This window comes from Sinohyriopsis cumingii, chromosome 6 (genome assembly GCF_028554795.1).
Source record: "Sinohyriopsis cumingii isolate HCF-2022 chromosome 6, ASM2855479v2, whole genome shotgun sequence".
In the NCBI taxonomy this organism is placed as follows: domain Eukaryota; kingdom Metazoa; phylum Mollusca; class Bivalvia; order Unionida; family Unionidae; genus Sinohyriopsis; species Sinohyriopsis cumingii.
The window spans coordinates 130,541,947-130,569,386 of record NC_142966.1 but is presented as its reverse complement, the minus strand read 5'-3'; the positions used below and the strand labels follow the sequence as shown (position 1 = coordinate 130,569,386).

Sequence of the window (27,440 nt, the reverse complement as noted above, 5' to 3'; positions counted from 1 at the left end):
TTACCTGAATATAATATTGCTAGCACTCTCAAGAGATGTGCCTCCATATTCTGTTGTGATCCAGTCCAAGAGAGGTTTAGTTTGCCATGTTTTGTAGCAAGTGTCACTGTACTGTGTGAAGTTCCACTCCATTGGTTCAAACATGTCACTCACTCCATTGGAACACATGGGCATCACCATCTCTGTACAACTCTATAGAAAAAGAATTTGTTCTTGTAATACCACATCAAGGTTGCCAGTCTTGTAATACCACATCAAAGTACTGATTGCAAGGGCATCACTCTTGTAATACCACATTAAAGTAATTACCTGATCACATTAACATTAGGAATTATTCTCTGCTATCTCCAAATCCAGCCCTCCTTGAAACATCAAATCAATAAAGATACAGGTGGAAGTGATGTATCCAAGATGTTTATCAGTTAAAATTTGAGCAAAACAATTTTTCAGTAATACCACTACAATGTCTGCAGTGTGGCAGTTTTTAGTGATGTCTAGCACTGGGGCATCATGCTGAGGACATGTAGCATGATGACTCACCCATTCACATTATCCTGACATCAGGCCAACCAGTCCTAACACTAACATCTTAATGCTGAGTACCTAGCAAGGCAGCTGTAAGTACCATTTTTAGAAGTGTTTGGTATGACACGGCTGGGGTTCAAACCTGTAACTTCCTGCATCCGAGGAAGATGCTCTAACCACTAGGCCATCAGAGCAGTCAAAACGTATAAATGGATGATCAAATTTGTGAAAAAGGTATTGAAAGTAATGTGATAGAGTAAATGGTTTCAAAGAAACAAAATTTGTTCAAATATTTCCTTTTTCTGTCAAATACATTAACTGATTACATTAAAATTCAGTGGAATACGTAAGAGGACGAGGAAATGCTTGCAACTTCTACTGATGTAACTACTCTACAAATGAAGAATATACATGTGCAAGGGCAATTCCTGTGGAATCCGGTGCATGGCTGTTGCAAGGTCATGTCCAGGACTTAAAGTAATCTGTCATTAATGGGGCTTGGTAACTGTCTGCCACTAAAAGTCATCCAGCAAGATTCCTATCTCTCAGTTGCTTGCCATGTCACACTTATAAAAGCTGGAGAATGTTGACTGAGTGTGCCAGTCAAGTTTCTTTGCTATGTCTTGAATGAAGGCATTATGTTCGAAGGCCAGGCTCATGGATTCTGTACGAGTTTCAGAGTAAACCAATGCGACTAGCACTTGTGTGGGTATGTATTGCTTTCCTGCCTTAATCAACAGGAAAAGCCTAGAAACTTAGCTTTTGTTTGCCTGGTAATGAAGCCTACCTTTAAAGTAGAAGGGGCACTCTACAGATATTATGAACTTCTGAGAGAGTGGAGGTTGTAAGGTGAAGTTGTAAACATTTGTAACATGCATAGTAGAGAGAATGTTGGTATACCTCTATGTTACTTTCATGAACTGTGGCTGAAATTTCTTTGAATACTGTACTTGTGGTAACCGGACATGATCTAAGCACACTGCTAACACTAAAATGACTACTACCTTGTGCTAAAAACCCCAGCCGGAATTAGTCTAAATTACACTATCTTTAGCAGTTATTAAAATAGAGAAAAGAATATTTGCCAGACTAGACAATACCAAATTCTGAAAGTGCAAGGAATGAATTACGATATATACAAGATGTAACAAAAATATTGGCTCTTTCTTTTACATTTTACCTATTTAGTCCAGGAAGTGAAAATGACTGGAGCTAACAGTTCTTTTGAAAGGTGCATATCTTAAGCTGTATTCTCTATAGCCCAAATTACACACATCAATCATACACAAAAATAAAGGGAATTATAAGTTCTTTGAACAACACCTAAGATATTCCAGTTGTTTTTTTAAACAGCCAGTATAACCAGTGAGGAAAATGGGAATTCTTGAAAAATATAACCCTATGCAAAATACGAAACTGTAGAGTGTCACTGGAATAAACCAACACACTGTCAGCAAGTCTCAATCAAACTTCTGAAAAGAGGGCAGAGTCCAGTACCTAATGTGGCACTGGAAGAGGAATGTGTAACAGGAAAGGATGCAACTCCCTTGGACCATGCACCTTCCTCCTCAGGGAAGAGAGAGAAGTTAAAATATAATCTCTTTTGGCCTTTATCAACCACCTCATCTATCAAAAGATGGGCAGGATAGAGTTTGTTTGTTTGCTGAAGCTGACCTTGTTTGAAGAGATTTGTGACGAGGTCCCTTCAACTGTTCAGGGTATACATGCTTCTTTGCAGGTTTTGATGGGTTTGGTGTCGCAGTCAGGAATCAGTATTGCTGGTCCCTCAAATCATGGAATGCAGCAGAGTGGATAAGACCTCTGAAGATCATCTCTGCCTCAAGTGATGCATCCCTCAAATGGTTCTTGCAAGACTATTGACATTTCAAGATAGATTCACTGCATAGGTGGAGAAACTCTACATAGAGCATCATTTATATCGAAGTGCTACTGGAGACAACTATTCCTCCTTCAAGACACCGAACAAGACAGCTGACAAGAGATTAGAATGAGATGATCATCACTAGGGTTTGAGCCTTACGCTCTAAGGCCTCAAAGGCTTTGACCAGGGGATGAGCCCTGGTCCTAGCCACTATCCTCACTTGAGACAATCCTGAGTCTTGGGGGGTCGGGTGCATGTGGTTAGGCTTAAGGTGCCAGGTAGGGTAATGAACCTGATAGCTGCAGGCAGAGACCAGTGGCCAGAGCATAAAATTGGCATATAGATTATGCATTCTGCTGCCTGGCTTACTCTTGGTTCTGGGAAAACTTTTGCAGACTTTAAAACAGATTCTGAACATTGCTGAAGAGAACAAAGCCGTTGGAACACGGTGGCTATGCTGACAAGTGAGATAATTTAAAAAAAAAAACAACATAAATCCAGAAAGAAGTATATCAAATCCAAAATACTTATTTGAGCCACTAATCGACTGACAAATCTAACCTGATAATCCCAGCCCATGTCTCCAAGACTTGAAGTTCCCTGCTGGTTGATGTCAAGACAAGTGGCCTGCCCAGTATAGTTGTAATAAACACTGACGGCTGCAAAAAGGTCTAGGAGAAGTCCCTGACTCTCTGTGGGGTTAGAAAGGTACTTACAGCATTCCTGTAAACCAAAAAAAATATCATTTTACTTACAGCATTCTTATCAACAAAAAATTGTATCATTTTACTTACAGCACTTCTGTAAACAAAAAATTGTATCATTTTGACTATTTAAGTACCAATCAACATAAATTCCTTAAGATAGCAACATTTAAGTTCATGCAGATATTGATTTTGATAGGTTGTTTCCCTTCCCAGCAAGGAGTTACCTTCCCATAGTATATATTTTGATAACAATGCTTAGTAAAAACATATGAGCTATTTATTTATATTTAGTTGATAATAGTTATGAAAAAAACATGATATTAATGCACTGAAAATATATCTTTACAATTAGTTAAAAGTCATTTACAAAAAAAAAATACATACCATAGGGTACCAATCCCTTTCCAGAACAGGAGGTAACTTAGACAATACACATATAGGTTGTTGTTGTTGTCGGGTTTAACGCCATTTTTTCAGCACACGATAGGCTATATATGGCGGCCAGTATTATTGGTGGAGGAAGAACCCAGCAAAACCCCAGAATGAACCACTGACCCACGAGAAGCTACTGGCAAGCTTTCTCACATATCCACATTGGCTGAATCTTAGACTCGAACCGCCGCAGACAGAGGTGAGATGGCAGCGATCCGTAACGAAGAGCACTTTAGACCACTTGGCCACTCAGGGCCCCACACATACAGGTAACAGCCATGTTTGATATAAAAGCTCAGTTTTAGCTGCAGTACATTTAAACTATTGCTTCTGGGACTAGAGTGTAAATGGACATGGTGCATTTAAAATATTTCATCTGGGAAAGGGACATGGGGTGCACCTTCTCCCAAATCAAGATATTCATGGAGATGAATGAAAATAATCAAAATACATCCACTTAAATTGTTTTTTTCTTTCTTTTCTTTTTGACAGGTGACCAATGGTACTAATCCTTTGAATGTGTTTGTTTCAGCCAAAATGGGACAAAAGTAATATTGAGGTCTGTAAAAAATTATTTTTCAATAAACAGCAATGAATTTACACCAAAGAACACCTCTTATGATAAGCCAAGAGAAGACCCAACTAATACATTTTGCATACGCTTAACAGCAATGAATTTACACCACAGAAAACCTCTTATGATAAGCCAAGAGAAGACCCAACTAATAAATTTTGCATTCATTTAACAGCAATGAATTTACACCACAGAACGCCTCTTATGATAAGCCAAGAGAAGACCCAACTAATACATTTTGCATACATTTAACAGCAATGAAAGTGGCCAAGTGGTCTAAAGCGCTCTCCGTTATGGATCACTGCCATCTCACCTCTGTCTGCGTCAGTTCAAGTCTCGGATTCGGCTAATGTGGGTATGTGAGAAAGCTTGCCAGTAGTTTCTCGTGGGTCGGTGGTTCTTTCTGGGTTCTTCCTCCACCATTAATACTGGCTGCCATGTATAGCCTATCGTGTGCTGAAAAATGGCGTTAAACCCCACAACAACAACAGCAATGAATTTACACCACAGAACACCTCTTATGATAAGCCAAGAGAAGACCCAACTAATACATTTTGCATACATTTAACAGCAATCAATTTACACCACAGAATACCTCTTATGATAAGCCAAGAGAAGACCAAACTAATACATTTTGTATACATTTAACAGCAGTGAATTTACACCACAGAACACCTCTTATGATAAGCCAAAAGAAGATCCAAACTAATACATTTTGCATACATTTAACAGCAATGAATTTACACCACAGAACACTTCTTATGATAAGCCAAGAGAAGACCAAACTAATACATTTTGTATACATTTAACAGCAGTGAATTTACACCACAGAACACCTCTTATGATAAGCCAAGAGAAGACCAAACTAATACATTTTGTATACATTTAACAGCAGTGAATTTACACAACAGAACACCTCTTATGATAAGCCAAGAGAAGACCAAACTAATACATTTTGTATACATTTAACAGCAGTGAATTTACACCACAGAACACCTCTTATGATAAGCCAAAAGAAGATCCAAACTAATACATTTTGCATACATTTAACAGCAATGAATTTACACCACAGAACACTTCTTATGATAAGCCAAGAGAAGACCAAACTAATACAGTTTCTTAAGATGGAGATCACTATAATTTGAAAGAAACCATAATTAAAATTTGCTAAAGTATGGTTTATCAAGGATCATGGTCCTTTCAGTGGAGCTTTTTGACTTGGACACATAAATACATATTTACAGATCAGTCTGTTTTTTTGTTTGTCAGTGTCTGAGTCTGGATGTCTAAGTGTCCATGTTTGGATGTCTAAGTGTTCATGTATGGATGATAAGTGTCCAAGTTTGGATGTCTTAAGTGTCCAAGTTTTGATGTCTAAAGTGTCCAAGTTTGGATGTCTAAAGTGTCCAAGTTTGGATGTCTAAAGTGTCCATGTCTGGATGTCTAAGTGTCCAAGTATGGATGATAAGTGTCCAATTTTGGATGTCTAAATTGTCCAAGTTTGGATGTCTAAAGTGTCCAAGTATGGATGATAAGTGTCCAAGTTTGGATGTCTAAAGTGTCCATGTCTGGATGTCTAAGTGTCCAAGTATGGATGATAAGTGTCCAAGTTTGGATGTCTTAAGTGTCCAAGTTTTGATGTCTAAAGTGTCCAAGTTTGGATGTCTAAAGTGTCCAAGTTTGGATGTCTAAAGTGTCCATGTCTGGATGTCTAAGTGTCCAAGTATGGATGATAAGTGTCCAATTTTGGATGTCTAAAGTGTCCAAGTTTGGATGTCTAAAGTGTCCAAGTTTGGATGTCTAAAGTGTCCATGTCTGGATGTCTAAGTGTCCAAGTATGGATGATAAGTGTCCAATTTTGGATGTCTAAAGTGTCCAAGTTTGGATGTCTAAAGTGTCCATGTTTTGATGTCCATGTTTGGGCATCTCAAGTGTCCAAGTTTGGATGTCTAAAGTGTCCATGTTTTGATGTCTAAAGTGTCCATGTTTGGATGTCCATGTTTGGGCATCTCAAGTGTCCAAGTTTGGATGTCTAAAGTGTCCCTGTTTGGATGTCTCAAGTGTCCAAGTTTGGATGTCTAAAGTGTCCATGTTTGGATGTCCAAGTTTGGATGTCTAAGTGTCCAAGTTTGAATGTCCAAGCATCTGAGTCTGGATGTTAAAGTGTATAATTTAGTCTTCAAAAATATGATTTAAACTTCCCATTTCAAACACGGAATTTTAAACCAGACAACCAGACTGTCATATGAATCAGTCTGATTTTAACTCAAAATCCCCTTTTATTGCTATATAAATGTAACGGCTAAAAAAACAATTAGATTAATAACCTCACCAGCTTGTCTACTGTAATGTCTATAACTATACATACACTTTTTAATAATTGTTGTTTTGATTTGGTTTGGTGCTTTAGTGCTCTGGAAAATTGGGGTAGAGTGTCTTCCTCAAGGATACACTACAGTTCCTGGTCCAGTGGTTAGATTCACACCTGCACCCCTTCAGTCACAAGTCTCGCTCACTATCCACTACAGCTTCCAAATAATTTTTGAGGAGTACAAATAATTAAAGGTATCATAAATACTCATATGTAAGTCAGGTTCAACTGGAAAGAACATAATGGGAAAGCAGAGCAGGGCTTGTAATATTTGTTCTGCTGATTACTCCAAGCAAACTCCATCTACCAGCACATTATGGGACTGCAGATCATAGTCTGGTCAGTATGCATTTGGATTTGACATGTACCATATATACTCTCTTATAAACTGAGTCAAACTGCAAACAACAAAGATCCTCATCTGCCAAGGCACAATGTGCCTGCAGATTAGGGCCTGTGTTGCTTGTTTTACTGATTACTCCTAAAACAAACTGCACAGACCAATATATGCCAGCACACTATGTGACAGCAGATACAGGTCTGTGCAGTTTGCATTTGGATGTGTCTTCTAAGCGAATAAATACAGAATGCAAGAATACGTGGAATATATTTTTGGAAATTTAAAGTTTTCACTTCTAAACAAAATTTTGCAAAGTCTGAATCATAATAAACTTTGAAAACAAACAAAATTTGCGAAGATTGAAGAATTTATAAAACATCAGAGAGTTTAATAAAGTGCTCCCCTGGTTTAAAAGAATTTCCAGTAATTCAATATAATATTTCTTCTTTTTTATTAAAGATTTTCAAATTACCTACTGTGGTGGACATATTGGATGTAAACTGGGCACAGTTTTCATCTAGGATCAGCAAGGCATAATAAGGAAACCCCATGTCAGCATAACTTTCCATTTTTGAGAAACAATGATAACAAGGTTTTCAAGATGTATGTCATATTGGCCATATTTGATATCAGACTGGCACTGTTGTAATTTAGTATGAACTACTCATCCTAAGAAGTCTTTTGGTGAAAGCACAATGTAGATAAGTCCAGCAATCTAGGAGAAGTTGAGACAAGACTTCAAGGTAACCTGTGTGGCAGCCATATTAGAAGTTTAATCCACACCATTTTCATTTACAACCCACCACATAAAGTCTTTCAGTTAAAACCCAATGTTGATATGACCATTCATTCAGGAGAAACAAGATTTTCAAGATGGCCACTGGCAGGCACAATGAATGCATGAATGCCTGAATGTACTATCAAAACCAACCAGACATTATAAGATGCCCATGTTGATATAACTATTCTTTTAATAGTGATAACAATATTTTCAAAATGGCTGCTGCAGTGGCCATACTGGACATCAGATGAACACCAACTTCATTTTTTACCAACTAGATATCATAAAAAGTCTTTTAGAGAAAACCCTATGTTGATGTGACCATCCATTCAGGAGAAGTAGTGATAACAACATTTTCAAGATGGCCGTTCTGGCAGCCATAATGGCATCCATTTCATTTAGGACCAACAAGACATAATAAGAAGTTTTTTAGTGAATACCAAACACTGATATGACCATACATTCAGAAGAAGTGATAACTAGATTTTCAAGATGGACACTGTGGTGGTCATGTTGACCACCCATCAGATTGGCACCATTTTCATTTAGGATCAACTTGACATCATAAGAAGTCTTACGGTGAAAACCTCATGTCAATCTGACTTTCCATTCAGAAGGAGTAGCGATAACAAGATTTTCAGGACTGCCACTGTGGCAGCCATATTGGACACAAGACTGGCCTCATTTTCATTACGACCAATTGTCTTTTAGTAAACACCATATGCTGATATGACCATACAATTATTATAGAGTTGTGATAAAAGGATTTTCCAGATGGCAACTGTGGTGGCCTTACTGAATGTCCAAAAGGAACCATTTCATTTAGTACCTACTTGACTATGTAATGTGTGTGTGTCTGTGTGTGTATGTGTGTGCATGCATGCATATGTATATGTGTAAAGTTTCATGGGAATCCTCCATGTTGGAGTAGCAAAAACAAACGTGTGTGTGCTAACAGATGGATGGACGACAGACAGAGCTAAAAAAAAAAAAGAGTATAAAACTAGCTGTATACCCTGACAGGCCATGCAGGCAGTGGTTCTAGGAAGTTAGCAGGATATGGGTAATTCACCATTGCTAGGTTGGTCCACGTTCCTGTTAGCCAGTCCTTGAATGTATCCACATCCGATGAGCCATTCAGAGGCTGACATAGGTGAAACACTTCCTGCAGTAATTTTCGTCCAGCATCTGAAACAAACGGTCCAGATTATTGTCAAATATAAGCAAAATTAATTCCAGAACTGCATATATTTGGCTGAAGGGCAATACGCATTGAATTCTGAATGATTTTAAAATCCAACATCAGAACAAAAGGTTCAATTTATGCTCAAATCCATACAAAATGAACTCCAATACAGCATATTTTTTGTTAAAGGCAATAATAATTAAAATCTGAATGATTCTAAAATCCAAGCAATCACTTTAAACACATTCAATGTTCATGACAACTTTACCTGGCATGGGCTTAGTAGGCTTGTTTTTATCAGTGTGATGTCACCATGATTAATCTGACAGACCTATTTATAAAGTTATTAACAAACATAATGCAGACTATGCTTTTTACATGATGTCATAATGTAGTTTCTTTATGAATAATAACATTTTCTTCCAGACAAATAAGCAGAAATTAAGAGAAATAATTTGTCAAATCCTCAAAATCATCAGTAATGAGTTGCAATGACAGGTTGAAAATTTGTCCTTTCCTTGTACAGTTGTTGTTGTAGGGTTTAACGCCATTTTTCAGCACAAGATGGACTATACATGGCAGCCAATATAAATGGTGGAGGAAGAACCCAGGAAAACCCAGAAAGAACCACTGACCCATGAGAAGCTACTGGCAAGCTTTCTCACATACCCACAATGGCTGAGCCCGAGACTTGAACTCATGGAGGCAAAGGTGAGATGGCAGTGAACCGTAATTGTGAGCGCTTCAGACCACTCAGCCACTCAGGACCTCCTTCTTCTACTGACATAAATCGGTTTCATTAAAGAAGCATACAAACTGATTAAGCTTACTGAAAATTATTACAATACTGTCCATCATACAAACCTGATGAAAGGATAAAAAGGTAGCATAAAATCATGGACAAGTAACACTTCTACTCCTCCATAACAAAATATCCAATTCCAACAACTTCTTAAAGACGAGTAAACAAACTAGCTACATAACATCAAGTACAATTAGATTTCATGGGATTCATTTAGGAGAAATGAAGGAGTACTTTTGTCTACTCCTCCTCAGGGTGAATGTGTAAAGTACAAATGTTTGTTGTTTTTGTGACTAAACTAGACCACAAATTAAAAATCACGATGAAATATAAGCCAAGCTGACATTAATAGCTACTCCCAAATCCAAATTCTTAAGTATAAACCAAGCTGACATTAATTGCTATTCTCCTATTCTTAAGTATCAACCAAGCTGACATTAATCCCTACTCCCCAATACTTAAGTAACAACCAAGCTGACATTAAAATCTACTTCACAATACTTAAGTATATACCAAGCTGACAATAATCGCTACTCACCCAATACTTAAGTATATACCAAGCTGACATTAATCCCTACTCCCCAATACTTAAGTATCAACCAAGCTGACATTAAAATCTACTTCACAATACTTAAGTATATACCAAGCTGACAATAATCGCTACTCACCCAATACTTAAGTATATACCAAGCTGACATTAATTGCTACTCACCCAATACTTAAGTATTAACCAAGCTGACATTAATCGCTACTCACTAATACTTAAGTATATAGCAAGCTGACATTAAAATCTACTTCCCAATACTTAAGTATATACCAAGGTGACATTAATCGCTACTTCCCTAATACTTAAGTATATACCAAGCTGACATTAAAATCTACTTCCCAATACTTAAGTATATACCAAGCTGATATTAATCACTACTCACCCAATACTTAAGTATTAACCAATCTGACATTAAAATCTACTTCCCAATACTTAAGTATATACCAAGCTGTCATTAACTGCTACTCAAACAATACTTAAGTATTAACCAAGCTGACATTAATCGCTACTTCCCTAATACTTAAGTATATACCAAGCTGACATTAAAATCTACTTCCCAGTACTTAAGTATATACCAAGCTGACATTAATCACTACTCACCCAATACTTAAGTATCAACCAAGCTGACATTAAAATCTACTTCCCAATACTTAAGCATATACCAAGCTAACATTAATCACTACTCACTCAATACTTAAGTATTAACCAAAGTGACATTAATCGCTACTCCCCAATACTTTAGAAGTATTAACCAAGGTGACATTAATCCCTACTCCCCAATACTTAAGTATTAACCAAGCTGACATTTATCGCTACTCCCCAATACTTAAGAAGTATTAACCAAGCTGACATTAAAATCTACTTCCCAATACTTAAGTATATACCAAGCTGACATTAAAATCTACTTCCCAATACTTAAGTATATACCAAGCTGACATTTATCGCTACTCCCCAATACTTAAGTATATACCAATCTGACATTTATCGCTACACCTCAATACTTAAGAAGTATTAACCAAACTGACATTAATCACTACTCCCCAATACTTAAGTAGCAACCAAGCTGACCTTAATCGCTACTCCCCAATACTTAAGTAGCAACCAAGCTGACATTAAAATCTACTTCCCAATACTTAAGTATATACCAAGCTGACATTTATCGCTACTCCCCAATACTTAAGTATATACCAAGCTGACATTTATCGCTACTCCCCAATACTTAAGTATCAACCAAGCTGACATTAATCGCTACTCCCCAATACTTAAGTATCAACCAAGCTGACATTAATCGCTACTCCCTAGTACTTAATAATCAACCAAAATGACATTAATTGCTACTCCCCAATACTTAAATATTAACCAAGCTGACATTAATTGCTACTCCCCAATACTTAAGTAGCAACCAAGCTGACATTATTTGCTACTCCCAAATACTTAAGTATCAACCAAGCTGACATTAATCACTATTCCCTAATACTTAAGTATCAACCAAGCTGACATTAATTGCTACTCCCTAGTATTTAATAATAAACCAAGCTGACATTAATTGCTACTCCCCAATACTTAAGTATTAACCAAGCTGACACTAATCGCTACTCCCTAATACTTAAGTATCAACCAAGCTGACATTAATCCTACTCCCCAATACTTAAGTATAAACCAATCAGACATTAATCACTACTCCCCAATACTTAGGTATTAACCAGGTTGACATTAATCGCTAATCCCCAATACTTAAGTATACGCAGACAGTTCATCACCTCAACCATATGAAACAGTTTGGCACGACCCGTTCCTTTGTTTTAATAGCAAAGATATAATATACTAGGTTATGTATGTCAACGACGAGGAATAAAACTGACTGACAACCATATAATTTGAGAGCAAAATTTCATGAACATGAAAACTCTGTACAGTTGTAACAACTCTATCTGATGCTACTATAATAAATGCAAATTTTTTCACTGTTTGTGTCCTTCTTGATTTCCTGAAGGTATGTAATATATCCATTTATAACAACAAATACCGAACTGTATGCAGTCCAATGAAAACTGAAACACTGAAGAAACATGAAAGCATTATTGCGCAAGAAAATACACCAAGCACTGTGTACACTTTTAAAAGCACATGTATTCATTAGTCATTTTATTCACTGCAGTTTTGTTTCTGTTGAATGTTGTAACTAAATATCTTTCACACATACAGTATATACTTGCTTATAAGTTGAGTCAAACTGCAAACAACAAAGATTCTGATCTGCTGTAGCATAATGCACATGAAGATCAAGGTCTACACTGCTTGTTCTACTGATTACTCCTAATATGGAAACAGGATGCATACTAAGACCGTCTTGAACCGTTATGGTTCGTTAATCTCGGCATCGAGAATGATCCCGTGAGACTTTAACTCTGAATTTTTATGTTAACTTCTAATAACATAGCTAAAGTTACCGAATTTGTTTCATGCACACATACGATGACAACACCATTTTTGTATCAACATACGGAGCAAAACTAATTCAATGAGCCTGAAAAAGAATGGTCTGTGTATATCTAATCAGCAATGTTAGTCCTGAAGTTATGGAAGGGTTTGCTTTTTATTCAAGATTAAGCAGTTATGGGAGCTAAAGTTACAGAATCTGTTTTGTGTGTGAATGATTCAAACACCATTTGTATCAACTAAGACAGCAACACTATTTAGTTGATATATCTTGAAAAAGAGTGGTCTGTGTACACGTAATCAGCCATGTTGATTCTGGAGTTATGGAAGAATTCATATGGATGGCAAAATGATTTTCTAATAAATTTAGGTCAAATCGTGCTGTAAATTTTCTAGAAGTTGAAAATAGCAATTGCTGATGAATGTGTCTTCCTACAATAAATTAAAAATATAAAATCTTAATAACAAATTTGTCAAATAAATACAGTCAAACCTGTTCTATTGTTCACTGGAGTTCAAGGGTCACCTGGTTACAACAGCCTTTCCAATTACCTCCCAGCAAATTTCCTATATAAATGTCATGTACTAAGTGGTCACCTGTCTTCTTCAGCCAACAGTCATGTGTTTTTTAACCAAACAATGGTTCACCCTGCCTTCAATGGTCAGTGGCCATGTGTTTCTTAACCAAGTAGTGGTTCCACCCCGTCTTCCAAGGTCAGTGGCCATTTTTCATAACCATGCAGTGGTTTCACCCTGCCTTCCGCAGTCACAAAAGTGCATCAGTAGCAACCACTCGAAATAGGCAAATTAAGCTTCTTTTGTCTGATGTGCATGATATATATATTATCCAAATAAACTCAGTGTCAGCTTCATTTTTTAAAGTTTTTTTTTATTCTTAATGTGCAATTCTGAATGAATGCTATCTCTGATTTAAAAAAATACGTAGTCTCACAAGTGATACCCCTTTCAGTTTAGTAGTTACCAATAATAGCCCCAGGAAGCAGCTTTTCATTCCTAATCCTCAAGGACACATGCAAAGCTGACTGTCTTTTCTTCTCAGTGAGTTAGAGCTACAGCATAATCCATGATTTTTAAAAAATGTGAACACCTGTTTTCATGCCTAATTATACCAACTGCCCTAACAAAAAGTCAGTCATGTGTTTCATAATTACAGGCAAGCTGTTAACTAGCAACTAAAATGGGGGTGGAGATATGCACAAAACAAACTACTTTTCAGTTACTTTTTTTTTAAGGCTTATTTATGATTTAATGTACATGATGGATTAAAGTGAATATATAGTATCCTTGTGTTGAAATTGTTTACATAAATTTTTTTTATTTTTCTTAAATAGCTATACTATATACAATCATCTTGGCACTACTACTAATAATAAAAATATGGGTAAACCAATAATACTACTACTAATAATAATGCAAATGCTATTCAGTTCATCGTACATAAATTTGTCAAGAACCAAGCTGAACCGGTCCCTTGGGTGGCTGTCGTAAAAAGGTTTTATTATATTTGAAAATGTCACTGTAATTAAAATCTTATTACAACTTAATTAATAAGCCAAATTATCACCTCTCATGCCAATTACTATTTTACAGACAAGGTGACACTTGCCAACTGTTAACATCTGTACAAGTTAATGCTTGAGTTTACTCAATTTTCATAATGTGATTTACAAAGAAAGAGAGTAACATACCAACAAATAGATACTGAGTTTAACTGCATCCCTAATGCTTTTTCAAAAAGCAATGAAGATATTTGTTCCTAGTGCTTTTTAAAAAATAGCATACTATTTGTTCCTAATGCTTTTTAAAAAACCAAAACATAATGAACAGCTACCTGTCCTGCCATAGTTATTAATAAGCTGCCAGGAGGCCCTGATGTTGCTGACACACTCTGCCGACTCTCGTTCAAATGTTCTGGTCACCACTTCATTGAACGCTTCACAGTCAGTAATTCCACTAAACTGTAAAATGGGGGCTGAACCAGCCAGAGCACTGAAATAGAAGTAAACTAGAAGTAAAACAGGGTTAAAATTATAGGAATAATGAAGGTTTCAAGTTTCAGAGAAAATGAAGCTTTAGCAATGGGTGCATCAAACATGGTCTCATTAATTACAATTTGCACTACACGGACTCTGACAGGAACTTGTGTCAGTCAACCAAAGAGAATGCTGTATATACTCATGTATAAGCTGAATAATTTATGAAAAAAGGCCTAAACTTTACAATTTTAAAGTTTTCTTGCTGACTACAGGTATATCCTGTTATAGTAAATCACCGAAGACACTGCTAACCTGAACCCCCAGGACCTCCTGTATTGAAACCCCAAGTGATTATGGTCATCCACTACTTAGCAATAACAAGATTTTCAATGGCTGGACTTATGGGTCTGTTTATATGCGGGTCATGGACTCTTTATTGTTTTACCTATTCAGTTTGAGGGACAGGATATACATGAATGGGCATATACAGGGGTTTATATGGTAGATCTTAAGGAAGTATAGCTCCTCCAAATGAAGAAGTGGAATGCTAAAAATCCAAGTGACTGAAGACTGCATCAATATAAAGGTGTATGATAAAAGTGGTTGAAATTTAACATTCCTTAATAACATTTTTCTGATAAAGTAATGTTACACAAACCAGACTGGAGGACTCCTGTAAATCATGCACTGAAATACAAGTGAATTAATTCCAAGTCTTATCCATATTAAGGTGAATTCTAAATTTGGTTGAAATCCAGAATTCTTAGTAAAGTTATACTGCAGAAACCTAAGTTAGGATGATGTGAAATCAGGGGCCTTAACTCTTCTAAATGATAATGTACAATGTTGGAAATGCAATTTGGTTAAGCTGCATGACAAATCTGGTTGAATTAAAACAATCCAATGTAAAGAAATGAAGTGAAAGCCAACAGTGGGAGGACAGCTTATCTGGGTCTTAGTTCATATTAATTATGTCATAAAATAATATAAATCAAATTAATTCATGTAGTGTAACTCTAAATATCAAACTGATATAAGGTCTCATTACTGTAGAGCTGCATGACAAATCTGACTTAAATACAATGGCCCTTGGTAAAACTGGGCAGCAGAACAAAAGTTAGAAGGACAGGTAGTCAGGGGCCATAACTCCTATACATGTCAACGAAAAAGGCAGAAAATTGAACTTTTTTGAGATATCATCAGTATATAGCTCCATGCCAAACTTGGTTAAAATCCAACAATTCCTGTAAAGGTATCAGACCAAAAGACAAAATTCTAAAGGTTCTACTTTGTTGAGTAGGTAACCTTCAGCTTCTCCTATCTGACTGTGCCACAACGTATTTATAGAACTCTGAAACTCTTATTTTAAGAAAAATCAACTGATTTCTTTATTGCCAATGCTATAATTGCTGATGTAAAAGTGATACCCATGTCTTGCTAACAAACAAGTGGTGGGGAATAGAGCTGTGTTTGCAATCACACATATCCCCATGGCAAATTGTTTTTAAAAGTTTACATCTCGTCCGTCTAAAGCCCTCATACAGCGTACAGCAATCATTCATAGACACTAATATCTAATCAGGTTAGCTACATATGCACCCTACAGCAAATGAATGGTTCACAAACAATACCCATGCTTTTTACTGCAAATTCTACCATCTCCATCCCCCATTTACTGATTCCCACTCTCACATGGTAACCCTTGGGACATTAGGCAACATTCATTACAATAATGATGAATTTTCTTACTATGAATGCATATATTATATCTGAAAATGTAACTAATGTTTGTGCATGTGACCTTTAACATTTTTTTAAGGGACACCAGGAGTGGACACAAAGGATGATACACTTCAGGTGCATGATTACCCCAAGGGAAACATAATTACAAAGTTTCATAAATTTTCATGTGATAGTTTAGATGTGGTATTAGGCAGACAAACAGATGGAGGGTATCACAATAAAAAACTTCAGCTGGCTAGATTTAACCGTGTCTGCTTATTCTCGCTAATAACGTTTAACATTAGAAAAACTTGTTAAAAACATTTCCCCAAATCCTTCAGAATGTAAAGAAAACCTAATTGGGACACCAAATACCAATAACAACAAGCCTACAAATTTCATTTATCTCAGTTAAATGATTTTTGCCTAAAAACAAGGCTTGTTTTTGAAAAAGATCAAGGTTCAAAAAACAAAAATATCTGCAAAACATTTTTTTTAACCACTCAAATCAATTAAAAAATATTATATACATACATAATGCAAAAAGCCTACCCAATTTCCTTTGCCTATGCCAAGTTATTCCTAAGACAGACAAGGCCAAATAAGATTTTGCATAAAATTTATATAATGCTTACTGCTGAATAGACTTATTTTCCATATAAAATGACTTAAATAAACCATTCTTATAGTTTTATCAATTGACAAACTGTCAATGTGCAATTATTAGTGCTTTAAAAATAATTATCAATAAAACTTTATTCACAATTTAATGATATCTTACTGAATGTTGATAAAATTACACTAAATTCGACTGATCCTAAGTGTAGATCAGTGTTGTGACCTGTTCAGGAAAGTCAAAAGTCAAATGACACTGTCATTATTGAACATAGTGCAAGGGGATTCATTTATGTAAAGCATGTGTAACGTGTAATACAATGTTCTTTGGAAATCACAGAACTTACTGAATATACATGCTTATAAGCTGAGCTTGACTTCAAGCAACATAGACCCTGATCTGCCATTGCATAATTCACTGGCAGATCATGATCTATAGTGTTTGTTCTGACTATAACAAACTGCACATTCCCAGATCTGCTGGCACATTATGCAATGGCAAATAGGGGTCTGTGGAGTTTCCAAAGTTGGACTTGACTTGTAGACAAGTACATAAGGTACATTTTATGAGCATAAATTGAACGACAAAGCTGACTTTATAAAAATTTTATCATGGTGAATTTTATAAGGAAAGATAATTTATTTGATCTTAATATATGAGATTTCAAGTTGCAAACATATTATATGTAATAAATTTGTGAATATTCCATGACTGGAATGAACTACAAAATATCTGAATTCAAACATAGCAAGCAATAGATTTTTATGATCAATTGTGGCATGAAAACCATACATAACAACCGACAAGGCCTTTTAAAAAAGGGAATGAAGTAGAATAAGAAATAACATAAGGCAGCAATCAATACATTTTTCTACAGTTGCCACAGTTAAGGATGCACTGTCTCACATACACATCATTACAGACTCATGGACATAGATACATACATATATTTTAACATTAGGCAATGTCATATTTAGGTCTGCAGTTTCATACATTTATTTAAAATTTAATAAAGTACACCTCTGAGTTTGTTTCTATATAAAATGAAAATAAAGTGAAAATTAATAAATAATTAAAAAACAAATACCTTTAGGTGCTAAGAAATTTCCACTAAAATGTCCTCCTGTACACTGCCCATCAAATAATAGTAAAGAAATGTAATATTTAGCCAACATCATATTTAGGCCTGTAGTTTTATATGCATTTGATACACAATACACTGCACACCATATACAATATCCTGTCCTTGGACCTATACATTTTCTTATATGGAATTTTTAAGCTCTTGAAGCTTGCCATTCAGATAATTTTCAAGTACCCTGATGTCCTCTACTTTATCCCTTGCACACTATATATTTGCATCATGCAGAAAAAACATCCCTGTCCCTTTCCAACCAACCATTGTGCATACTCGGGTTTTGAAAGCCAACTTTGTTGGAAACGTGTCTATCATTGCTATTAGCTATGCACTAGGTATTTTGAAATATGCATTTTTAAGGAGTAATATTAACTGTTTTGATACACCAGGGTCTCATTATTACAGATTTATCTTTTCCCCCATAAAAACAAAAATATTATGCCCAGAACTGATCAAAAGTTGAAATCTAAAAATAGCATGTAGTCAAATTTTCCGACAATTGGAGATCAGAAGTTTTCTCATCAACAAAGTAGAATTTGCAAACATGTCAAAATATTAAACATATCTTATAGTACAGTACAGTCATTTAAACCAAGAAAATGTTGTCATATCCTATATTTCTTAAATTAAAAAGACAGCGATGATATGTATACCCCATGTTTGTCCTATTACGGTAATTTAGGGGTAAATTGTCCTTCACTGTATATTTGAATTCAGCTCACTCTGATTTACTCCAAAATAAAAACATAATCTAAGCGAATATGAATGCATGTTACCTAAATACAGAGTAGTAAATTAAATGTTGAGATAATGCTTTACCACACTCCTCAATACAAAGGAGTTAATCCCTGCTTATAAGTCTATATGGTGTTGCTTTACCACACTCCTCAATATATAGGAGTTAATCCCTGCTTATAAGCTATATGGTGTTGCTTTACCACACTCCTCAATACAAAGGAGTTAATCCCTGCTTATAAGTCTATATGGTGTTGCTAACAATCGCATAAGGTGCAGCTTAGAAGTAAATACCCCTTAAACTGGTGATCAGAGCTATTAAAATTATATATCTGGTGACTTCAGTGTTATGAAATTGTTATATGGTGTGCCAATTTTGGTCAAAAAGTTGACATTCTTTTGTAGTGTAACATATTTTCAAGTCTTTATGTCAATTCCGACATGTTGGCAATGGATCTTCCAGTTTGGATTACATGCCTGACTCACTTAATTCAAAACACAATTTCAGGCAAGGTGAATTATTTAAATTTTTCAAAAATATCTTTGAAAAAGGTATGTTTAAAATGATATGCTGTTATGCTGTTTTCTATAATAATAATAATAATAATAATAATAACGATAATAATAATATGGACTTAATACAGTGCTTAATCTTTAGAAGCTCTACGCACTTTACAATATTAGATAACACATAAAAACATAAACAAAAGACAAGATTACAAAAATAAACACCATGAAATTACAAAACAAAACCATGCTGATGATAATTAAGGAAGTAAACTTTATGAAGTCTTTAAGTCTTATCTTGAAGTCTTTGTAAGTGAGTTTTCTGAGTACTCTTGAATGAAATCACAGAGTCTTTTGCCTAGGATTTATGGGCAGTTCGTTCCACATAGCTCAGCCTTAGTACGCAAAAGAACATTGTCCGTATGATGTTTTTTAATGGTGGGAACAATGAGAATGCAAGTGTGCAAGTGTCTAGATTAAGTGTACACATGAGCGAAGTCAGATAGGTATATTGGACTGGATTCAGTCAACAAAATGTAGCACAGTGAACAGATTTTTTATTTTATTCTGTATTGCAAGGGTACCCAGTGAAGGTTACGGAGCAGGTGGGAGGTGTGCTCAGTTCTTCATACTCTGTGGATGATCCGAGCAGCCATGTTTTTAATTTTTTGAAGTTTCTGTAGTAGAAACTGAGACAAACCAGACAGAAGTGAATTACAATAGTCCAGTCTTGAAACTACTAAGAAACATACAAGTGATTTAGAGGCATCAACGGAGAGAAAATTGTGAATGGAGCTGATGCTGGAACCCCATGCTCATTACATGTAGGTGTAGTGAGAGCATGACACCTAGGTTTTATGCTGACTGTAAATTTGATGTTGGCATTGCTGATACTTATTGCGAGGTAAATGATGTGAATGAAAAAGTCTTTATATCAAGATCAGGATGGCTTCAGTTTTATCATCACTCATCTGCAGCTTCTTACATGCCATCCATGACTTCACATCAGAAAAGCAACATTTCCTTGTTTGTTGCCATTTACATTTAAGTAAAGGTGTCAAGTCTAGTACACAATGTAGTATCAAGCACCAAAGGTTTGTTATTTAATGCAAATAACGAGAGTCCATTGTAGCATAAATTGGTCGACTGATGAGTATAACATGATAACGTCATGTTCAAAACAGACAATGGTTGTAGTAGTATAAATGGGGCAATCAATGAGAAAAAGTCTAATAGTTCTCTTTTCCAAAACAAAAAAATGAAGAAGTAAATTCAAACAGAACAACAAATGCATGAAGAAATCACTAATATAGATGAATATATTGAACAAACGTCATGAAAAAAATGGCACAAAATCTAAAGTAGCTGCCTCAAACATGTTAAGCGATGGCAGCCATTTTGAAATGAATGATAGAATAAAATTACTGGATGTCTTTAACTTGCATAATTTACGTGCTTTCGCCATTGCTAGGCTAGCCTAATGAAAAATGATGTGCAAAACACATTTCTTGTGGGGTCTAGATAGAGCTGTTCATCATTTTTTCTTCAAATTTTTAGGAATATTTTTATTTAGGTTTCCATCATTTTTTAGGTTTTTTTCAGGTTTTTAAGGTCAAAATGAAATTTAAGGTTTACGTAGGTTCTGAGGTCCACTGGTGACAACTGCAACCAAGATGTTAAATGAATAATGAGAAAAAATGGATGATGAACAGAAAGATTTCAAAATAAATCAGTACAAATATTTTGGTAAATGGATAAAAACAGAGCAGGAAGAAAATGGGCAGCTGTTCATGTACATTGTTGGCTGAACCTTAATCTTGAACCCACCTAGTACAAATGTGTTTTTGTACTAGAATCGTCACCTTGTGCATACAACATGTCATGAATTTTGACAACACTGTAAATAATGAGGGAAAAACAAGAAAGAAAGCATGTCACTTCAATAAATAATTTAACATAACAAACTGTACAGAGCTATCTGTGCAAGAAAAAAGATGAAGTAGAACAAGAATTACCCTAAAACAATGTTTGGGTACTTCATCTTGAACCAGGCTGCAAGCATACCCCCATATGAGCCCCCAAAGGCTATCACAGGGCTCTGAGCCGCCCCTGGAATTGTGGACTTCAGATAGTTAATCAGGTCTGCAAAGTCTGCTAGTGCCTGCTCTGATGTCAAGTAGTTCAACTTCATAGGATTCTGCAATATTTATACCAAAGCTGACAAATTACTTATCAAAAACATATTTTACACGTGTTCAGAAAACATGAATGTTTAACCTTTAACCTGTCCTACTTGCTAAACATAACCTAGGTGTGACAGAAGGTGTTACACTAGAGACAAAGTGGGCAACTAAGTTGCCTAAAAATGTAAATGTCACCTTTTCTATATGGATATCAATCATGCTAATAGAATTGCTTGTATACATTCATAGGCATGTGTTTTAATAGCTGATTGACCATTAAAAGGTGCTCATTAATGGACATTACAAGTATTATCAGAAGGAAACAGAATGATACATGTCCAAAATGGCCAAGTCTCTACATGTGCCTTTCTTGGTCTTTAATCCATGTATTGTGGGCCATATTACATCACATGTGCACAGATGAAACTATACATTATAATTAACTCCAAGTGACTGGTGTTGTTATTGTTGTGGGGTTTAATGCCATTTTTCAGAACAAGATAGCATATACTGAAACAATCCTGACTACCTGTCAACTTATATTCTTATAAAGTGTATTTGCACATATCATTAATGTTTGAGATGTCATCTCTAGCTGTATAAGCATTAATCAGTTGATTGTTTCTGAGCTTAATTGGTACCTTATTTGTCTGTCAATATTGTTCTGTGCTGAGATCCCCCTTTCACAGTCTGCTGTCTGAGGGGGCATATGCATAGCTAGTTTAACCTACTTGAACAAGATGGGAAACTGTTCTGCACAGCTGTTATGTACTATTTTCCAGAACTCAAAAGGTATTGTCTTTTAGATACCCATACTCCAAAATTAGATTTTTGTTCACCAACACAATTGGAAACAGACATGTGAGTGGACACAAAACTGTGAATGTGCAAGAATTTGTTTGTTGGCGCAAATGATATCAACACCAGCTATTTGATGGCTTGATGTCTACATTTTGCATTGAGCTACAACACAACACTCAAACTAACCTGGCTAAGGCACGGGAGCATCTAAAAAACTACCATCACTCAATGTACCTCTAAAAGATCACCCGGCAAAGTTGTTTTCACTTTCCTAACAGAGGAAGGCGAAGTTTATCTTTTTAGGCTATACGTGTCACCTACTTCACCTGGTAGAGTGACCCCTGTACTTAATTATTAAAACTCAAAACAATGTACCTTAAATGCTTCTGATCCGTATGGGATAGACTCCCCATAATAGCGATGCTCAGCAAACACTAACAAAGCCTTGAACTCGGTTGCAATGTCCCACATGAAGCCCTGCAATCAAAATGAAAGACAAATTAGAATTGTAATGTTAAGGAAAGAGAAAAAGAACTGAAAAAATAAACAATACAAGATGCAATCAAAACGCAAGACAAATTAGAATTATAATGTTAAGGAATGAGAAAAAGAACTGAAAAAATAAACAATACAAGATGCAATCAAAATGCAAGACAAATTAGAATTGTAATGTTAAGGAATGAGAAAAAGAACTGAAAAAATAAACAATACAAGATGCTTTCATTTTAGACGACTGATTGACAACTGTCAAACAATTTCTCCTTGTTAACAAATCCTGCTGACCAATCTTTCAGTGTTTTCAGTCACAACAGCACTTAGAATGTTGCCACAAACAACCCTACCAATATCCTAACTAGATTTATTAAACTTACCATATTTATTCACCTTAAGTTGAGTCCAACAAACCCTGATCTGCCATCACATAATGTGAAATATTAAAATATTATTTTAGGGATTATTGTGAATTCATTCAAAGGAGGAATAAAAAATGGGAAATAAATTTTATTGGGGGGACTCACAATTTTCATATGTTATTTAATAGAGAATTTTAATGACAGTTAGGGGGATTAAGACAATCACATATCCTGAAGAAAATACTGAACATTTATAAGGTTAGGTCTGCCTATCAAAACAATCAGGTGCATAAATGACCAAACTGGTTCCTACGAGAGATCTGTTTATAGTCTCATAGTCATGGAGGAAACTACTGTCAAATTAAATCTTCTGTTTTTAAAGATTCTACTCTGTTGAAAAATATTTATTGGCAATAGGTACCTAATGTTTCACGTGTTAACTTGTACATATGGAGTACAAATTTACACAATCTTCAAGTAACTAAAGCCAATGTAATGGCTCACCATCTCACATTCCCATATCAAGGTTCTTAACAACGTTTCAGGATCAGAAGTCCTTGAAGCTTCACTCAAAGAACTCATGAGTACCTGACATACATTTGACTGTTTCTGTGGTTGTCCCCCTTGGCTAGGCAAGTACATTGTATGGAACTGTGCTGCTTTGCAGTCATCATTTTCCATGCTAAGTCAAGAGTTTTCTCAATAGTATATGGGGTTTTCTGTCTTTTTTGGTAAAACAATGCAAAATTCAACAACAATTCAATGACCTGGGTTAAATTTGTAATGGCTAAAGGATGATAGCTGCATGTTAGTACTGGCATTTCTATCAAAAAGATTTGGCTTTCCAACAGCACCATACACATATTGTTCTTAAAGAACAATCTGATTCCATCTTTTTTTCTTCAACCATGGGACTGTTTCTCTCACTAAAGTCCCAAAGTTCTCACCTTCTTAGTTCTGCCACCCGTTTTATCACTGAACTTCACCTCACCTGTGATGAAATCTGCATTGATATATATTCAAAGCTTGAGTTCTCTTTGTTTTCTTCACTTTTGTCTGGGGTTTTCTTTTTGTCAGTATTAGTGTCATTTTTGTTGCAAGTTCAGATCCCAATAAATGAAAACAGATTTACCTGGCAAATTTTTACAAGCCTGAGTACTTCTCTTCAAAAAATGTCTACTGATGCTATTGTACCATAGTCTAAAACATGTACTGTGAAGTAAGTTATTATTATTATTATTATATTATTATTATTATTATTATTATTATTATTATTATTATGTATTAACAATTTCAAAATATTATCAAACTCACAATCTGTGAAAACTTGGATCACTTTCAAGATTTAAGTATAAAATAACAAAGTCAATTGATGTAGATGATTCCAAGTAGACGATTTTCTGCCCACTTTACCTGGATAATAGGCAACCTGGCAGTTTCTCCTATATGCGGCCACCAAAACTAGCCATTTTGATTAAGGCATACTTTGACAAAATCAACTCATAAATTACAAATATAGATAATAACTGAAAGCCTGATTTGCATTTTATTTATGTGTGTATCTTTTGTAGCAGTTTCTTGAAATTCAATAAATTTATTTCAACTTCCAAACACCAAAAAAAAATCCCCAGTCAATCTGCCATGACATCATTTGGGATCTATCTGTTTGCTGTGCTGAACAATCACAAGTGCTTACATACACACCCAATAGAATAGAACATCAATATCTTTGCAGTCACATCAGAGTAGTCTTTAGAAGGATATTCCTTTTTCAAAAGATAATTACAGTAAGAAGGAAACTGTCAGTCAGTCACACTGGCTTCATGCCTATTTATATAAGTCTAGCAATCAGTTATTCTGCAGACTGGCTATGGCCAACCAATATTTAGAAAGGGGGGAGGTGACAGCACAATGGAAATGAGGCACACCATAGGGTCACATTACACAGTAAAAGGCATCAAGTATTTTAGGTATGTCTGACACGGAAGTTTGGGTCTGTCTCATATTTTATCCCCCTTCATGTCCCATCCAACCAGTATTCATGAGCAGTGATTGACTCAGTGTTCATAATGTAATATATCATTTGTCTTTCTGCATATATAAAGTTTGATTGGAAAATAGTTTCAAATGTTAATGTAACTGAAATCTTTGTATATCAGACCTCTGATAAAATTCTACAGGCTCCTGTAGTGGAGACAAGAATGCACCTCTCTTGATGAGGGTTACCACAAAGGCAACACTATTGAGTTTCATTAATTTCTATTCTGTGGCTTAAATGTGGCAATTTACATACCAACAGATGGACAGACAGATGGAGGGTACTACAATATTTTTGCTGAAGCATGTGGATAAATATTCCTAATATTGATGGTGTTACCTCTAAAAAGAGCAATTTTCATGTCTTCCTATCTGCTACAAAACATTTATGTTATGCTAGTCCATGAATTTTTGCATTATCCCAAAAAAATTATTTTGATAATTCAATGGGTGAACTGTGAAAAATATTTTTTCATTGCTGGTCAATATATATTGATAAGATCATGATCAAGAAATTTGATTTGCCTTATTTTACTTGCTTGGTCTAGCATAAGAATGGCCACCTGTCATGAAAAAGTACCAAGTTCAAATCCCAAAACTTGGTTATTTTTTTAAATAAATCTTTCTTCATGTGCTTTTCTCACCTTAAGTTAGGAAAGAGACTTAATTCATTAGATGTATTAATATTTCCACAAAACACATCAGAACATAAAACTGTAAACATTGGGATATAATAAGAACATGGCTACTTCAATCTGCTATATATACTGCTTGTGCTAAGTGAATAATGAATACATTTCATCCTGCAGGTGAAAAACTCAGTTATGAAATACCAAGTCTATATCCATCATTCACTAGATACAAGCAAATATTCCTGCAACATACTGTATTATTACAGAACCATGCGATATCCCCTTCATTTCCTGTGTAGAAGAAAATAGGCCCTCCATCATGGTTCCAGTACTGATCTGCTAGTAGGTAGCGCTGTAGAAAGGTGTCGACATTGGCAAATCCAAAGTGATCAACCTGAAAATATGTAAATATGAAATTAAATAAGGAATATGCCCTGACCTCAATCCCAAACATAACTATCAAAGTATGCAAAATGGGAAATGTCTGGCCTAACATTGTGGGTTTAACACCATTTTACAGCATATGACTCCTTTACGTGGTGGCTAGAATATCTAGTGGTGGACAATCCCAGGAAGTCCAAACACGAACCCATGAGAATCTAATAGCAAGCTCTCTGAAACAGCCCCACTGGACCCCACATGAAATGAAAAGTGAGAGGAAACCAAGATCAAGTCTAATCTTGCTTATCCAGCAGTCATTTATCTGACAATCACTTCTATATGGAGTATGTCTATCCAAAGTCTGGCATACTATCATACCTTTTACGAATGCCAGACCATTTTCCCATGCTACTGCTTGACATGGCCATGACTGCAACCACTTAATATGCAAAAACAACAAGCTGAATGGAATACTGCTTTCTCAATGGCCAACTGAAAATAAGTTATAAATAAATGCAGGACGTAATTTGTTTTTAACCAAAGAGAGGACAGGATACCGTTCATTGGGATTTCATTTGTGTATTAAGTGGGCATAATGATAGCCATGTCATTGGAATTCCTTAAATATATGACAGAAAGCCAGACTTTGGATAGGCATACAAAGTCAAATGCCTGAGCTTAACATCGGTACCAAATTTATTAAGCTATGCAAAATGAAACTTGAAATATCAGCATTGCTTCTTATATAGGTTGCATGAGAAAGGAGAGAAGTCACCTCCCTTGCATTATTTTAATAATATATGTACGACTGATAGTGAAATTGTAAGTAATGATAGGAGCCCCTTTAGTACGAACCACCAACCCAGGGGATGCTCCTGGCAAACAATCTCACATCCCCCCAATGGCAGAGTCAGAGACCACTACTTTTGTTGCAAGATGGTAATTATGAGGGACCCAGTTTACATTATACTTATTTTATTGTTATTAATATAGCATTACTATTGGCGTTGTGGGCGTATATAGTTCCGTTATCATTTGCATTTGTACAACAATAACAATGCCAAATACCTGTTGTTTGAAATAATATGTTTTATAATCGTAACCACTGAATGCTTTTCGTGTAGCTCTTGGAAAGTGCCATTTCTTATTTGATTTCAACTTTCTTGAACTGGCACACAGAAATAAACACAAAACTGAAATCACAACAGCCAACGAAAACACTTTACGTATCGCCATGCCGGTCACATGCCA

The 27,440-nt window shown here is 35.5% G+C and overlaps 1 protein-coding gene across 1 annotated transcript; it reads right to left on the bottom strand.

Moving 5' to 3' along the window:
- Positions 1-27,440, bottom strand: LOC149797968 (lysosomal Pro-X carboxypeptidase-like). Its single transcript, XM_089960509.1, has 8 exons — positions 27,258-27,440; positions 26,062-26,202; positions 22,661-22,762; positions 21,317-21,498; positions 14,439-14,596; positions 8,628-8,800; positions 2,969-3,130; positions 1-192 (listed from the first exon to the last, which is right to left on the bottom strand). Exons 1-8 carry the CDS (start codon positions 27,423-27,425, stop codon positions 1-3), a joined length of 1,278 nt encoding a protein of 425 aa, XP_089816635.1. The 5' UTR covers positions 27,426-27,440.